General features: G+C 44.9%; 1 protein-coding gene across 3 annotated transcripts in view; it reads left to right on the top strand.

Annotated features, from left to right (window-relative positions):
• Nucleotides 1–7,619: 7,619 nt before the first annotated feature.
• The window catches only part of LOC146333533 (cathepsin L-like peptidase), a 23,488-nt gene continuing 15,279 nt past the window's right edge, over nucleotides 7,620–15,828 (top strand). For 2 of the 3 annotated variants that reach the window (XM_084825694.1, XM_084825693.1), the window contains exons 1-5: nucleotides 7,620–7,680; nucleotides 9,927–10,058; nucleotides 10,440–10,562; nucleotides 12,234–12,389; nucleotides 13,325–13,549. In XM_084825694.1, coding sequence (XP_084681820.1) covers nucleotides 9,930–10,058; nucleotides 10,440–10,562; nucleotides 12,234–12,389; nucleotides 13,325–13,549 — 633 coding nt within the window. In that variant the 5' untranslated portion in view covers nucleotides 7,620–7,680; nucleotides 9,927–9,929. The remainder of the gene's footprint in view (nucleotides 7,681–9,926; nucleotides 10,059–10,439; nucleotides 10,563–12,233; nucleotides 12,390–13,324; nucleotides 13,550–15,828) is intronic. The other variant, XM_084825695.1, reaches the window with a different exon arrangement.

The raw sequence follows: 15,828 nt of genomic DNA, 5'->3' as shown, positions 1-15,828 counted from the left end.
GGCATCAGTTTCCATAAGAACATAAGAAGAGCCCTGCTGGAGCAGACCAAGAGTCCATCTAGTCCAGTGTTCTGTTCACACAGGGGCCAACCAGCTGTCGACCAGGAACCCACAAGCAGGACTCATACAGCCGACTTCAGATGCATGAAATGCTATCCAGAAGGAAGATGTCCATTTTAGGGCACCTCCCCAAATACATTGTTGATCACCCATTACATAAAAGACTGACAAATTTTAAATTGTTGCCGGGGGGGGGGCTGGGGGCTTTCCCCAATCCCCAGAAGGATAGTTTCATTAGTCAATTGCAGCAAGGATGAGGAGTTATGTAGGACCTTGTTCATTTGGGAGTCCTTAAGGTGTCAGAAGACTCCTTGTTAGTTTTCCCAACCCAAAACCTTTTCTTACATATAACAGACCCATTGCTGGCTATGATTAGTGATGTAATAGCCACCCGGGATTCCTGGCCACCACCAAGGTTTTCACTTGGCAGGTTAGCCATAGTCAGAAGGCTTCCATATTCCTGCTATCCAGAATGGAGTATGAATGGGCAAATCTGTTCTCAGAGATTGTCCTGATCATCTTAGTGATCCTGAGATCAGCAGGTCCCCCACATCTCTCCCCAGAAGACTCCCCTTACCTGTGGGATCTTGTAGATTCCCATTAATGATGCGATCTCCCTTGAGGGCTTGGAGTCAAGACCTCCAATAACGGAAAACAGTTTATCCTGCCTGTCACATTTATAATTGGGAAATGTCCGCCCCCGAGTGGAAAGCAGAGAGAGGCTGTTCAAATATATCACTTTGACAATGTCCATGTGCTGATAGATGCGGAAGCCGAGCGTTGTGTTGGGAAGAAGAGTCGGATCCTTGTTGAGCTCGGTGATGGCAAACGCCAAGGCCAGGAAGTGCTGGTAGTTCCTGATTATTGTCCTGCAATGATGAGAGTGACATTGGGAGGTGGGTGAGGATCCCCAAGAGTCCATCTGGTTCAACTCTCTTTGGAGAAGCAAACAAACCCAACCTTCTAGATGACAGACATCTCCAGAATGAATTCAGAGAGAAATTAAGATTGTTCTGCCGACACACAGAGGCAGAAACTCCTGCTCCTTACATTTCATAAGAACATTTGAAAAGCTCTGCTGGATCAGAGATCTAATTCAGCACATTGATAATGTATTTATTTCTTATCTATTCCATTATTTATGTTACACCATTCAGGATGCAAATGCTTCCAGGCTGACTTGCAGGTAAAACCAATCTTCGTGCAGGCCTGCTCTTTCAGGCTCAACAATGGCTGATTGCTCTTGACTGACCAGTCTCCTCCATAAATTTGCTGAAGAAGATCAGAAGAGCAAGACCAAGGTGGTCCATCCAGCTCTGCATCCTGTCTCCACCTGTGGTCAGCCAAGATGCTCCCAGAGAGCCCCACAAGAAGGAGATGAAGGCAAGAGACCTCCTTTCTTCTTCTCCCTCACATAACAATTCCCATTCAGCAGCACATTTCCTCTCATAATGGAATCTCTATCTCTTTAGCTATCATGATTAAGACCCACCAATAGTCCTCTCCTCCAGGAATTTTATCCTTTTAGAGCAAACGTAATCCAGCAGACAATCAGTGCCAGCAATATCAACCTAACTGCACCAGAGTTCTGTCATGGTATAAAAGCGGCTTCTGACTTAAATCAGCCTATATTCAGAACCATGAGGGCTGGAAACTTGTTTTCTATCTAGTGGAAGGACCATAGTTCAATAATACAGCACATCCTTCAAATGCAACTTGTCCCAGGGTCAATCCTCTGCATATACAGGCAAAGAGACCTCTCTGAGACCCTGGAGAACCAGTGCTAGATACAGAGCTAGAGAGCTAGATACAGAGCTAGATACAGAGCTAGAGAGCTAGATACAGAGCTAGATACAGAGCTAGATACAGAGCTAGAGAGGATTGATGACTCAGCAATCCTGGTGTTCCTGTTTAAAGCATCCCTTCATGCAGAGCCATCAGGACGGGTATCTCGCTTTAGTTTCAGCCAAGGACCAAAGGAGCACACCTTGTTTTCATGTGGAATCCCCCAGTTTCTATCCCCACCAGAATTCCTAGGTAGGACAGGGAAGGAAATCCACTGCCTGCCACTCAGTTGGTACAAGGATGCTTTCTGGGTGGCTTTGCTCTCTTCACAGAGCAGCTACGCAGGCACTGCTGAGTCTTTTGCGATGCAAAATATATCTTGATATACACACACGGCACATGATACAGATAGATGCATATTTTGAAAAGTTTGCTATTTAGTGGTGAAAGGGCTTTGTGCATAGAAATGGAGAAGGCTATAAGGGTAATTGAGTATAAAGATTTGCTTTGATTTTCCCTTCTTGGGTTTTCTTCTTGGAGAGGGGGGCTAATCTGTCATTGTTGCATTTAATGTATATTTCAGGATTTTTGACTTTTTGTGAAAGCTTATTCCTTATGTTGAATATACTAATGATTAACTGTTAATCACGTTAGTATTTTATTATCAGAGTCCTTATTTCTGCAGCTATAAAAAAACCACATAATTATCACTTACTACAGAATCTCATTCCCACCCTGCAAAATGCCTGAACCATCCAGCTGTGCCCATGCTTTCAGTGTTTCCCAACCTTGAGTCCCCAGTACAACCCCTATTATCCCTAGCACTGGGCCATGGAGGATGGGAGTCATGCTCCAAGCAACAGCTGGGAATTCCAGGTTGGGAATCACATCAGGAGTGGGCAGACTTCAAACTTTCAGGATCAACTTCATTTTTTACAAGCACCCTAAGATCCTTCAGCCGGAATCTGTGCTTTGAATGAAAGGTATGTGCTTAGAATTAAAACGTTCTGAGCTCAGGAGTTTGTTTTGAGCACCTGAACTGCACAGAGGCCACAGGCCTGGGACACAAAACATCACTCCTGAAGTTTTCTTCATTTCAGCTGCATAATGTAGGGTCAGAGGGAGTCATTTGTTATTGCTTTTATTACAGAATTGGGAGCGAGAAATGCTTGCTTATTCACTGTTGATCACCCAGTGATCTACCAGTAGATACAGACGTACCTTCTCCACCTGTGACTTAGATGAAGTCTGTTTGGGGCAGGGACAGAGCTGGGTGGGGACACTTTTTAGTTGTTATCAGATTGCCAATATGAAACCCAGTGGTCAGTTAGCTCCACTCATGCACCTTGCACAAACTCCCTCAGAATGAAGCCAGGTCAGATCCTTCAAGTCTCTGACTCTCTTCAAGTGTTGAAGCCAATGGTAGGGATGTGCAAACCCACCCCTGTCTGGGTTCTCTGGATGCCTGCTCAGCCCCTGCCCTTGCTCGCTGGTCCCCAAACTCTGCTCAAGCCCCTCCTGTGCTCATTGAGCAGCCCGCACCCAACCCAGCAGCCTCACTGAGCTCCACAATCACCAGTTTTTGAAAAATGAAATGGCTATGGCAAAAAGTGTATATTTGCATAGGGGCAAAAATGCACAGTTTTACAAATGTATATATTTGTGGATGTGCGAAAATGCGAATTTTTGCAAAAATGCACTTTTTCCACAAATATGTGCATTTTCAAAACTGTGCATTTTCGCATTTGTGAATCTGCACATTCACAAAAATTTGCATTTTCGTGCATACACAAATATGCACATTTTTTGTGATCGCCATTTTATTTCTCGAAAAATGGCGATCGCGAAGCTTGACGAGGCCGCCAGGGTGAGTGCGGGCCAATTGCCGAGTGCGGACAAGGAGTTAACAGGGGCAGGGGCTCAGCAAGTGGGGCTCGGGGGTGCGGGCAGGGGTGGTTCTGCTGGATCCCCCAACAGAATTGGGCACCAGCTCCATCCCTAGCCAATGGTGACAAGACTCTGAGACTCACATATCAAACTAGAAAATTTTGAATGTCAGCAGCATCTCTGAGGCATATCCCTGGAAACAGCCCTGTAACCCAAAAGCAAAGCAGGCAAGCAACTCCCCCAGCTCTCTCTCATGGAAACTTACACTGGAATAGAGGAGAACACTGATGGGGCTAAACTACGAAAGTCTTGTGCCGTTTTATACTGATAACTGCCAAGTGGTAAATTCCCACCGATAATGAGGTCTCCTGGCCTGTAGTAGTCTTCTGACAGTTCATTCAGCCTGGTCAAGAGGCACATGGTCCTCAGCATTGTCTCGGTGGCCTGAGAAAAGAGCCAAAAGAGGAGCAGCAGCAGCAAAATCATCATCAGCATGGAGAGACCTTCCTTTCTAGGGCAGCAACCAAACCAAACAGAGCCTGAAAGAGAGCCGAGTTTTCAGGCCCCATCAAGGGAATTAGATCTTAGCCAGAAATGACCAGACACCAAGTGTTCAGACACCACCCCAGCCCCATGCAGAAGGGCTCAGGACGTATTTATATTAAACATGTTTTCTCTAGGATTTCTTTCTCACAGACTTGCTGGATGGAAATCCATGGGGGATTCCTTAAGAATTACTGTCATTTTGATAATTCCAGGCTAGAGAAAGAACCACAGGCCCAGAACGCTGAGCTTCCTTTGCACTTTGGAAGGAGAAAAACAGGTTTGCATCCCACCCTCTGCTACCACCACCAATCCAGCCAGCCATGGTTCTCCAGATGACTACACCCCACACATTATGCCTCTAATATTACATAGATGGAGCTTTCCTGGCCCGAATATATGCATATTTAAATATGCACAGTTTTTTGAGCTCCCTTTATTCATAAAAAAACAAGTCAGCAAAATGGCGGGCATGCGCCAGACAGGAGCTGGGGTGATTGTGGGTGGCTTGCTGCACTCATGGGGGCTTGAGTAAGGGTTTGGGGGGGGGCTTAAGTGGGGCAGTGCTTCAGTGGGTGCCTGCCGATCCCTGACGGGGGTTGGTTCACACATCCCTAATTTTATATGGGCCTCTATTAATACAGTTCTAAGTAACCTACAGGCATATAGAAGATATTTGGCCCTCCTAAATTGGTGATCCATTATGTAATGGGAAACTCTGGTGAGTAACTCTGTTCTATGCTATTGTTCCCACTGTCTAGTCCTGACTTCCGAAAACTGAGGCTCACATTTCAGTAAGGTTTTTATTGCAGTAATTCCAATAATTTGACTTTGAGCCTTCACAGCCCCAATATAATGTGACCAGAGGTTAATATCAGAATAAATGGAGAGGGCAAATAGAGGCATGTTGAAGGTGTGTGCTCAAGGAGATAATATGAGCCACTTAGGTGTGCTGGAGGACCACTGGGGGGCACCTTCTCTCCCACCCCATCCCAATCTTGTCCATGGAAGACACAGGCCAATCTACCAGGTTTTGGCACCATCTCAATTGGATTTCTCCATTTCTCTTGGATGGCTTGATAATTCCTGATGGTGACACATCTCCTATTAGAGTGGGCCCTGTATTTTATGGGATGCTGCCATCTTGGCATCTATACATGTTTTGCATCTCTGGTATAATTGGTATAGACCAATCTTCCCCAACCTGATGCTCTCCAGATGTGTTGTACTGCAGATCCCATCATTTCCAGCCACCAATGGCCAGACTGATTAGGGATTATGGGAGTTCCACTCCAAAACATTTGCAGGGCACCAGGTTAGGGAAGGCTGGTAGAGTCAATGCTATCTGTAGGCTGAGGGGTCACCAAGAAGACTGAATGCATCCACACATATGTGCATTCGCAAAATGTGCATTTTCGTGCACACTCAAATGTGCACATTTTTCGTGATCGCCATTTGATTTCTCAAAAAATGGTGATCACAAAGCTTGACGAGGTTGCCAGGGTGAGTGCAGGCCAAGTGCAGACAGGGGGTGAACAGGGGCAGGGGGCTTCACCTACGTAATATTAGAGGCATAATGTGTGGGGTGTGGTCATCTGGAGAACCGTGGACAGCTGGATTGGTAGTGGTGGTAGTTCTTCTTCTTCTTCAAATTTGTTTTCTTCAAGCAACGTTTGGGAGGAGCCGATAGTTGCAGATGGAGATAATGAAAATCTGTATCTCTGCAGAAGTAGATGTGGTTTGGAGTGCCAGAACTGATGCACTATCATTTTATGGTAAAAATGCTGGTGGTTTTGTCCTTATCTTGCCCTTATCTGCAGTTTACACCAGTCACCAGGTTTATCTGCAGGGATTTGAGACAAATATCAGTCATATTTTCCTTCTCTTTTGCCTTTTCTATGTCCCTCAACCTTCACTTTCCAGCAAGCATCCCAACTGGCTGTAGCAGACGGTGGGATGGAACAGCGGGCCCCGTCCCATTGGCCATGCAGAGCAACTAGCAACATTTGGCTCCCCCTGTCCCTGAACTGTTTCCCATGAACCCCTCTCTTGGGGCCTGCTTCCTGCCATGCCTCATTTTAATTTTATTTCTTAAGATATTTAGTTTTTTAATTGGGAGGCTGGCAGGGCACAAAGCGCCACCCTCTAGCACCACCTTGATTTAGGTTCAAAATAGTGGGTTTTATGTTCTGGAGTTCAGCCCCCACCTCTGCCTTGGACTTTGGTTCAGGGGCAAGTGACTTTTTTTCTTTTAGTCTCATCAATTTGCCTTCTGGGGAATGAGTGTTTTGTGGCCAGCCATGCCCACCACAGCAGCCATTTTATAAATGGTCAACACCCCACCCCCATGGCTCCCATTTTGCAAGAGCACCCACAACACTGTCAGAATTCCAAATGTGCCCATGCCACCCCCCAAGATTGGGGAGCCCTGGTTGTATTTATTTCTAAACCACTTCTACACACCACTCTTTACCCCTTCAAAGGACCCCGAAGGTAGCTAGCAGTCACATTACATATACAACTGCAAACTGCATGAAGACAGAGGGGTCTTAAAGCAGAACCATACAAGCATAATCAAACAGCAGAGAACACTCAATTTAAAAACAAGAGATCAAAGAAGGGATGAGCAACCTGATGAATTCTAAATGTTCTGGATTACAATGCCCATCAGCCCCAGGGTTACAGGTAAGGTGTTATGTGAGTTGTAATGTTGCTCATTAGCACACATTGCACTCATTATCACACAGGCAAATTCCCACCCGCCCCCAAGTTGAAAAATGGCTCTGCAAGTCCGCATAATCGGAGTATCTCAGAAAAAGCCAGTCCCCTGCAGAACACACAGGTTAGGCTCCTAGAAATCTGAACTCATTTGAATCTACTGCAGATTTCTCCAATATCAATCGCTGCCAGCTATTGATTCTTCTGATAAAGTTGGGTGAATTGCATTGGGAAGAATTGTTTCTCCATAATAACTGCATGTATTTCAGCCTTATATCTTCTGTGTGGGACCCCCCCCCCCCCGCCACCTCCCACTATCTACACGTATATTCTGCAAAAACAAGTTATTCTCTCTCACACATGCAAGGTTTTTAAGTGAATTGTTTATCCATAATAACTGCACATATTTCACACTTCCCTCGTGTGTGTGTGTGTGTATTAATGTGTGCGTTTCTTGGGATCTACACAAACTTTCTGTGAAAAAGCTGCATTCTCTCTCACACCCACAAGGTTTTGGCTGGGCCAGGAAGCTCGGGTGTGTGAGATGTCTGCAAAGATTTCCGGAGAGGAGGCTGGGCTGATCAGAGACCTTAGATAAGAGGTGCTGCAATTTTCCCCTTTCCTCCACAGAGACGTGAGGACAGACGGACAAGATCCTTTCCCTAAACCTTTCAGCAGGAAAGAGAGGTAAGTGTCTGTGTACTAGGGAGACCTCGAAAGCCATCTCTGAAAGCAACATTTATCTATGTACGTATGCATGCATGTATGTATTTAATTTACCAAAACACCTCATAAAATAAATTTATTGAGGTGTTTTACAATCTCAAACATAAGGATACCAATAAAATCCCAATGAAAATGATCCAAAATATACAACTAATAAAAATGCCAAAATGGATATATATATATATATATATATATATATATATATAATATTGGGTTAAGAGGTAAAACCACACCAGAGGGACTAGAATAATTAAACATTAAAGGAGTAAACTATGTACAAATTCTTAAACAGATTTTTAAAGCCAGGGAGGACAGGAAAGTCTTAGCTGGGGAGGACACCAAAAAGATAGTAATAAAGGTGCTAGGTGAGCTTCCCTTGCAAAAGCATTTCAGAGATGGGTGGGCCACCACCAAAAAAACTATTTTCTCTTGTTGTCACCCTTGGACACTCAGAATATGGATGTACTTGAAAAAGGGGTTCTGTGGATGACTTTAAGATATACTATATGTGTCTACTCAAAAGTAAGTCCTAGTGTCCTGCTGAGTTCAGTGGCTGATGTGTGGAGTGGTATGTGGGATCAGTAATAAATTCCCCTCTGGAAGTGTTAATAGTATACTTGTGAAGTATTTGATATTCAAGATAAACATTTGTCATGCAATGCTTTTCTGGTAGCTGTCATTATTGGATGGATGACATCCTGCAGCAGTCAACACAGCTGACACATTAAGGGCACAATCTTATGCATGTTTAACAGAAAAATGTCCTACAACTCCCAGCATTCCCTTGTCTGATTTTGAAATCAACATCCATAGTTTGGATTTATTAGGAGATCAAACATTTCCAGAATGTTGTTTCGAAACCGCCCCCTAGAGCTGAATCACAGTGAGTGGCGTAGTAGAGAGGGTGAAGAAATAGAATAAATTTTCTTCAAATAGAAAAATTGGGAAGTGGGAACCCATAAACAACACCCTATGGTGGGTTGCAAATTTTTAAATATCAAACACATGGGCTCATCCATGGAAACCATTAAGCATCTGGGTAGAAGGATAAAGATAAAGGAAAGAATTTTCACTGCTGCTTTAATTTTCTCCCCAAGGGCACAATCCTATGCAGGTTCAGACAGAAAAAGTCCTACAACTCCCAGCATTCCCAGCTGGCTGGGGAATGCTGGGAGTTGTAGGACTTTTTTCTGTCTAAACCTGCATAGGATTGAGCCCTTAGTTATTATGGAAGGAGGGTTTAAAGGCCTTCTGGAAGCATGCATGTCCAAACGACATGTGCAATTTTTACAGAAATGAACAAACAGGATTTATTTCTCCTTGGATAGTTTTTACAGCAGGATACGGGCCTTTCTAGTCACTGATATGCAATCATATGCAATTCAGTGCAAAGTTTGAATTTCAGGCTATAAAGACTTGTAAGCAACTTCTGCAGAATTCATAAGTGGTGTCAGATTGTCCTAACCTGGCTTTTTAAAGTTAATAATGAAAAAGGTTGTATTGTTGCTGAACTTTCTTTGGGGTGGGCAACTTTTAGGGGTCTGGGGGAGAATTCACCCCTTCCCCCAGAATCTTCCAGGGGCTTCTCCTTTCCTGTGCCACCGTGGTGGGGACAAGAAAGTTATGATTTTTCTTTAAAGCAAGGTGCATACTCTCTCGGTGCTTTGATTTAAATAATAAATGCTGCTTTTTGATGCCTCTGAATTTTTATGGGAAAAAGTGGGAGTTGCAAAAAAGGAAGGGGTGCATACCTACCCTAGCCTTCTTGGGATTTTGAGCCCCCCCCCCCCCCGACACACACATTGTATGGTATCTAATATTGTTTGGTGGGAACTTGAAAGTCTATGGAGTAGTAATAAACTTGAATGTGATGGCCAAAGAAAAAGGTTAAAAAAAATTACATTAATATGTTCATGGGGAAAGGATCTTTAGAAGTCACAGTGAGCTCTGATGGGAGACAGGTTGGCCTACTCTCAGCCTCCGTTGTTGCAGACCAAGAGAGGGAGATTAAGAAAACTTCTAAAGAAGTCATTCAACAGAAGCACAAGAGCTAAAAATGAAATTAAACAAGAGACAGCCTCAGGGATCTTGATCTCTTAGGGCCATATACAGGGGGTTGCATCCAACGTTAGTGTAACTTAAGTCCAATTTATTTTGATGGAGCTACTCTAAGTAGGACTAACATTGGCTGCAACACCTCCATACAGGCAATGTTCTTGATCTCAGTGGTGGCCATGACCTGGCTGGTCTCCCAGAGGACATTCTCTGCTGTGCTGGATCAGGCCCTGGAGGAAGCCTGGAAGGACTGGAAGGCAACAAATGACAAAGAATACCTTGAGGTGAATTATGGGAGGGGCAGTGTGAGCCTCTGAGCATGTACAAAGCTGGAGTGCCATTCTACAGAATGGCACTTTTGTGAATGGAACGAGCATCCTTAACATTTATTCCTTAATACAGACTTGGGTCAGCAATAGTTGGCAAGATTCTGTCCTCTAACTCCAGCTGAACAGTACATAGCAAAACCTTGTGCATGCTCAGGGACGCTCTTCTCCCCAGCTGGAAATAAAAATACTGCTGGTGCATTTCAGTACAGCCATATCCTGGTGCTGAAATCATTTTCTGGTGCTGAGCTCCTCTGGCTCCAGACCTCTGTATCCTGTTGTTCGAGGCTGGTGGGTACCTGGGGCACTTCCGTTCTTAACCAGTCTTCTTCCTTGCAGGGAGAAGAGGCTTTCCGCAGAGCCATCTGGGAGGAAAATCTGTGGATGATTGAACAGCATAACCTCGAGGCTTCTCTGGGGAAACACACCTATGAGCTGGGCATGAACCAGTTTAGTGATTTGGTAAGCACACACTGGACCATGTCACAGAGAGTTTCCTTCCATCCAACCACATGAGTTCTCTTCAGGGCTGGCCCAACAAATGTTGCTGCTGGAGGGAAAGAAAAAGATGGCATCGTGTTCCACATATGAAAGTGGGAACAGAGAAGGCCCACAACAAGGGATGTGTGAGAATTTTGGTTTTGCTCCCCCAACATGCAAGCATGCCCTGTTTGAAGCCCCGAACACGATCATGGGCATGAGTACATGTTGACTGAAAATGTTTGCAAATTGCCCAATATGCACTTGTTTTGATTTGCAGAATTGTTCCAGTGTGGTTTCCAAAAATTTCCTAATTTGCACAGATTTCTCTCATAGACTGAATCAGCCCTGCTTTAGCCAATCAAGGAAAGTTGTGCAAATTGGGAAATTTGTGAAAATCTGGGCAAATTTGCACAAATTTCACATTCGATCACTGCTGGGGTTCATGCCATTTTCCCATTTCCTCAGAGCAAGGAGGGAGGGATCACAAATGTCAGCAGGAATCAGGCACGAGGTGAGCAGCAAGAGAATGCTAGCGATCTCAGACTCCATTCATTTCCCGATTCCTAACCACAAACACCTTGAGGCCGTCTCCCAGTTTCTGTCATCTGGGATGCAAGTGCTTCACTCTGCTTTGTGGTAGAGCCAGTCCTCATTCTGTTTATGAACTTGTGGCTCCCATCCGCTGTGGTGGCTCCCTCGCTCTTCCCATATTCTAATTCAAATGTAAGTTATTGCCTCTGAAGCATTGGCACCCTGAATCTCCCAACAGCTCCCTCCCTCTTCTGTGCTGTGCCAAGCCACGCTACCCTCTGACATTTCCGTGGCTCCTTCTGTTGGTGTATTTCAAGGGTAGATTAAAGAATCCCGTCCAGTTAGGTTGGATAAGGAGAGGGAGAACATAGCTCAATGGTAAAGCATGGCATCTCCATTTTGTGTGGGGAAAGACTCTTCTCTAAAACCCTGGAGAGTTGTGGCTAATCACTGTAAACAGCGCTGAGCCTGATGGACCAGACTCTGCCTTGGGATGAGGCAGCTTCCTTTGTTCCTTTTTAAAGCAGCCCTTTATTCAAAACCATGAGGATTGGAATCTCACTTTAGCTTTTAGACCAAGGACCATAGCTCAGTGGTAGAGCATTTGCTTTGCATATAGAAGGTCCCAGACTCCTGTATGAAAAAGATGGCATAGTGAAGCCAGGGCTCTCAGGGTCAAAGTACTGGGACCTTTTGATTAGCATGGAGGCTGATCTCATCTGCCAGACCTCTCAGCCTCCCTTGTTCCCGCTGAGCTTAGCTGCCATCATCATAGCAGCTGCATTGGGTGATGGGGGAAGGAGTGGGTTTTCCCAGCAACAATATATTGCTGTTAGTGATCTCTGTTGTGAGTGGTCTCTGTGGCAGGAGTCCTCAGGCTTCCCCATGTCTTCTGTGGGAGCAAGGAGTGCTGAGGGATCAAAATTCCCCTCCTCTTCTCATCTGGGCTTGGGTTGGCTGGGAACCTGACATGGGGTAGGTGGGGGCTGCTTGCCAAGAGGGAGTGGTTATGGCTGAATTGGAGATTTTGAATTTGGGATTAACCATGACACTATGGCAGCTGTGAGGCAGGGAAAAAAAAGCTATGGTGTGGATGCTGCTCTCCACCCCACCCCACAGACGAATGAAGAGTTTAACCAGCAAAATGGTTATCTTCGTGACCTGGATGAAGAAAGTGACAACAACGTCACCGTGTTCCAAGAATCAGTCACTCTGGAGACGCCTCTGAAAGTGGACTGGCGTGCCAAAGGTTATGTCACCCCAGTGAAAAGCCAGGTGAGCAGGGAACAACTTGGGAAGACTCAATGGCATAGTTGCGAGGAAAAGATCAGGTCTGGTTGTTCTTGAAAGTTAGTTAGTTTATTCATTTTTTAAAATCTTGATTAAATTCATTATTGAATGATATTAATTAAATTACATTAAATTTATACTCCTCTAAATTAATTATTAAGTTATTAAATTTTTAATACTTTATTAATTTGTTAAATGAAATGAAGTTGACTGTACTGACTATATTAGCACCGAGGTTATATGTCAGAATGCCCCGTTCATAGAATCATAGAATCACAGAATCATAGTAGGGTTGGGAGGGGCCTACAAGACCATCGAGTCCAACCCCCTGCTCAATGCAGGAATCCAAGTCAGAGCATCCCTGGCAGATGGCTGTCCAGCCTCGTCCTGAAGGCCTCCAGTGTGGGAGAGCCCACCGCCTCCCTAGGTAATCGGTTCCATTGTCGATTGCTATGACAGTCAGTAGTTTAGCTGTTGCATTCTGCATGAGCTGCAGTTATATTTTACATAAAAGCACACAGACAATATACACAAACAACATATTAGTAAAAACAACTTTGAACTGTCAGTCATAACTAAAGACACATCCAGGACCAATTACAATACCAGTATATTTTAGCTTAAAGCTCTTCCTGCCTGTAGCAAAGATTTAGGAGAGGTGTTTCAACCTTTTAGAATCTGGAAAAATGCACAAAACCTGGGAAAACCTGGAAGTTGGCTGGGGGAAATGGAGTGGGGACAGAGGAAGGGGCGTGTTCTTCTGGGGACGCCTATAGGCCAGATATAGAACCTGTGTTGGCAGGATTTGGCTCGTGAACCTGAGTTTCAGCACCCCTGCCTTAAGCCGCTCAAAGTAGGTCTGTGGCCGAGGTGGGGTGGGGACCCTGACCAAGGAAACAATTGCTTCTCCTTTTCTGCAGGGCAAGTGTGGGTCTTGCTGGGCATTCAGTGCCACTGGAGCCCTGGAAGGTTTGCATTTCAAGCAGACCGGCAAGCTGGTCTCACTTAGCGAACAGAACCTCATCGATTGCTCCTGGAAGCAGGGCAACCACGGATGCCAATCTGGGCGATTCACTCGTGCCTTTCAGTATGTGATAGATAACAAAGGCATCAACTCAGCCAAGACCTATCCCTACAAGGCACAGGTAACTCATGAGCGAGGCTGCATGTATTCCATAATCCTGCAATCATGCACACATAACTGCCTGCAATATTTGGCTCATCTTGTTAGCCAAGCCAAAACTTGTGATAATCAGGATCTGCCTGCTCCCCTTCTCAGGGGCAGTTCTTTGCTGCTGTTCCCAGGATCATGACACCCAGCCTTCAGACCTTCCGGTGTGCAGCAGAAAATTTTGATGAGGATGAGGCATAGGCTGCTTTCTTGGGTTTATTTATTTATAATTTATTTATTTAAAATATTTCTTGGCCACGTTTCAGGGCAGACGCCCTCCCAAGGTGGCTTACAACAATAAAATACATAAAAACAGTTAAAATATTAGAAGTGATAAAAACATAAAAACAATAAAAACAATAATAAAAGCCAACAATAAAACCAACAGTGATGTCAGGCTACAAAATCAGGTGAGGATCCTTGATCAGCCTTGTTAGGACCTCTGAGAGAGGCAGAGCTGACAGCCTACATAAGGCATCAGTTGGCATAGCTCTTTGCTGAGACAACATTGTCCTACTATTGTAGGGTTAGTGTTAGGGTTAACCTCCTTGGAGCTAGGACAATAGTGCAACAGCACCCTCCTGTTCATGTTCCCCAGCAACTTGTACAGGGAGGCATACCACCTCAGATACTGGAGGTAACATATAGCCATCAGTATAGGAGCCATGGATAGCATTCTCCTCCATGAGTTTTTGTTTGTTTGTTTGTTTATTCGGTCAGTCGCTTCTGACTCTTCGTGACTTCATGGACCAGCCCACGCCAGAGCTTCCTGTCAGCTGTCGCCACCCCCAGCTCCCCCAAGGTTGAGTCCGTCACCTCTAGAATATCATCCGTGCATCTTGCCCTTGGTCGGCCCCTCCTCCTTTCGCCTTCCACTTTCCCTAGCATCAGCGTCTTCTCCAGGGTGTCCTGTCTTCTCATTATGTGGCCAAAGTACTTCAGTTTTGCCTTGAATATCATTCCCTCAAGTGAGCAGTCTGGCTTTATTTCCTGGAGTATGGGCTGGTTTGATCTTCTTGCAGTCCAAGGCACTCTCAGAATTTTCCTCCAGCACCACATTTCAAAAGCATCTATTTTCCTTCGCTCAGCTTTCCTTATGGTCCAGCTCTCGCAGCCATAGGTTACTATGGGGAATTCCATTGCTTTAACTATCCGGACCTTTGTTGTCAGTGTGATGTCTCTGCTCTTCACTATTTGATCAAGATTTGTCATTGCTGTCCTCCCAAGAAGTAAACGTCTTCTGATTTCCTGGCCGCAGTCAGCATCTTTAGTAATCTTTGCGCCTAGAAAGACAAAGTCTGTCACTGCCTCCATTTTTTTCTCCCTCTATTTGCCAGTTCTCAATCAAGCTGGTTGCCATAATCTTGGTTTTTTTGAGGTTTAACTGCAACCCAGCTTTTGCACTTTCTTCTTTCACCTTCATCATGAGGTTCCTCAGCTCCTCCTCGCTTTCAGCCATCAAAGTGGTATCATCTGCATATCTGAGATTGTTAATGTTTCTTCCAGTTTTAACTCCAGCCTTGGCTTCATCAAGCCCAGCACGTCGCATGATGTGTTCTGCATAGAGGTTGAATAGGTAGGGTGAGAGTGTACAATCCTGCTGTACTCCTTTCCCAATCTTAAACCAGTCCGTTGTTCCGTGGTCTGTTCTTACCGTTGCTACTTGGTCGTTATACAGATTCCTCAGGAGGCAGACAAGATGACTTGGTATCCCCATCCCACCAAGAACTTCCCACAGTTTGTTACGATCCACACAGTCAAAGGCTTTAGAATAGTCACTAAAACAGAAATAGATGTTTTTCTGAAACTCCCTGGCTTTCTCCATTATCCAGCGGATATTGGCAATTTGGTCTCTAGTTCCTCTGCCTTTTCTAAACCCAGCTTGTACATCTGGCAATTCTCATGCCATGAATTGCTGGAGTCTACCTTGCAAGATCTTGAGCATTACCTTACTGGCATGTGAAATAAATGCCACCGTTCGATAGTTTGAACATTCTTTGGTGCTTCCCTTTTTTGGTATGGGGATATAAGTTGATCTTTTCCAATCTGTTGGCCATTCTTGTGTTTTCCCCTTTTAAAGCCATCCAAATTGGTGGTCATCGCTGCATCTTGCGGTAGCAAATCCCACAGTTTGACTATGCGCTGTATGAATTGGTAAGTCCTTTCCATTGTCTGTAATGTGAGAATGACTCCTCAGTAGAAGGCTTTCCTCCACAACATGCACAGGAAAACCCTGGCTGATCTCCCTCTTTT

This window comes from Heloderma suspectum, chromosome Z, assembly GCF_057233095.1.
Source record: "Heloderma suspectum isolate Gila_16-S chromosome Z, 16-S_ref, whole genome shotgun sequence".
Lineage (NCBI taxonomy): Eukaryota > Metazoa > Chordata > Lepidosauria > Squamata > Helodermatidae > Heloderma > Heloderma suspectum.
This window is presented reverse-complemented; position numbering and strand designations above follow the sequence as displayed.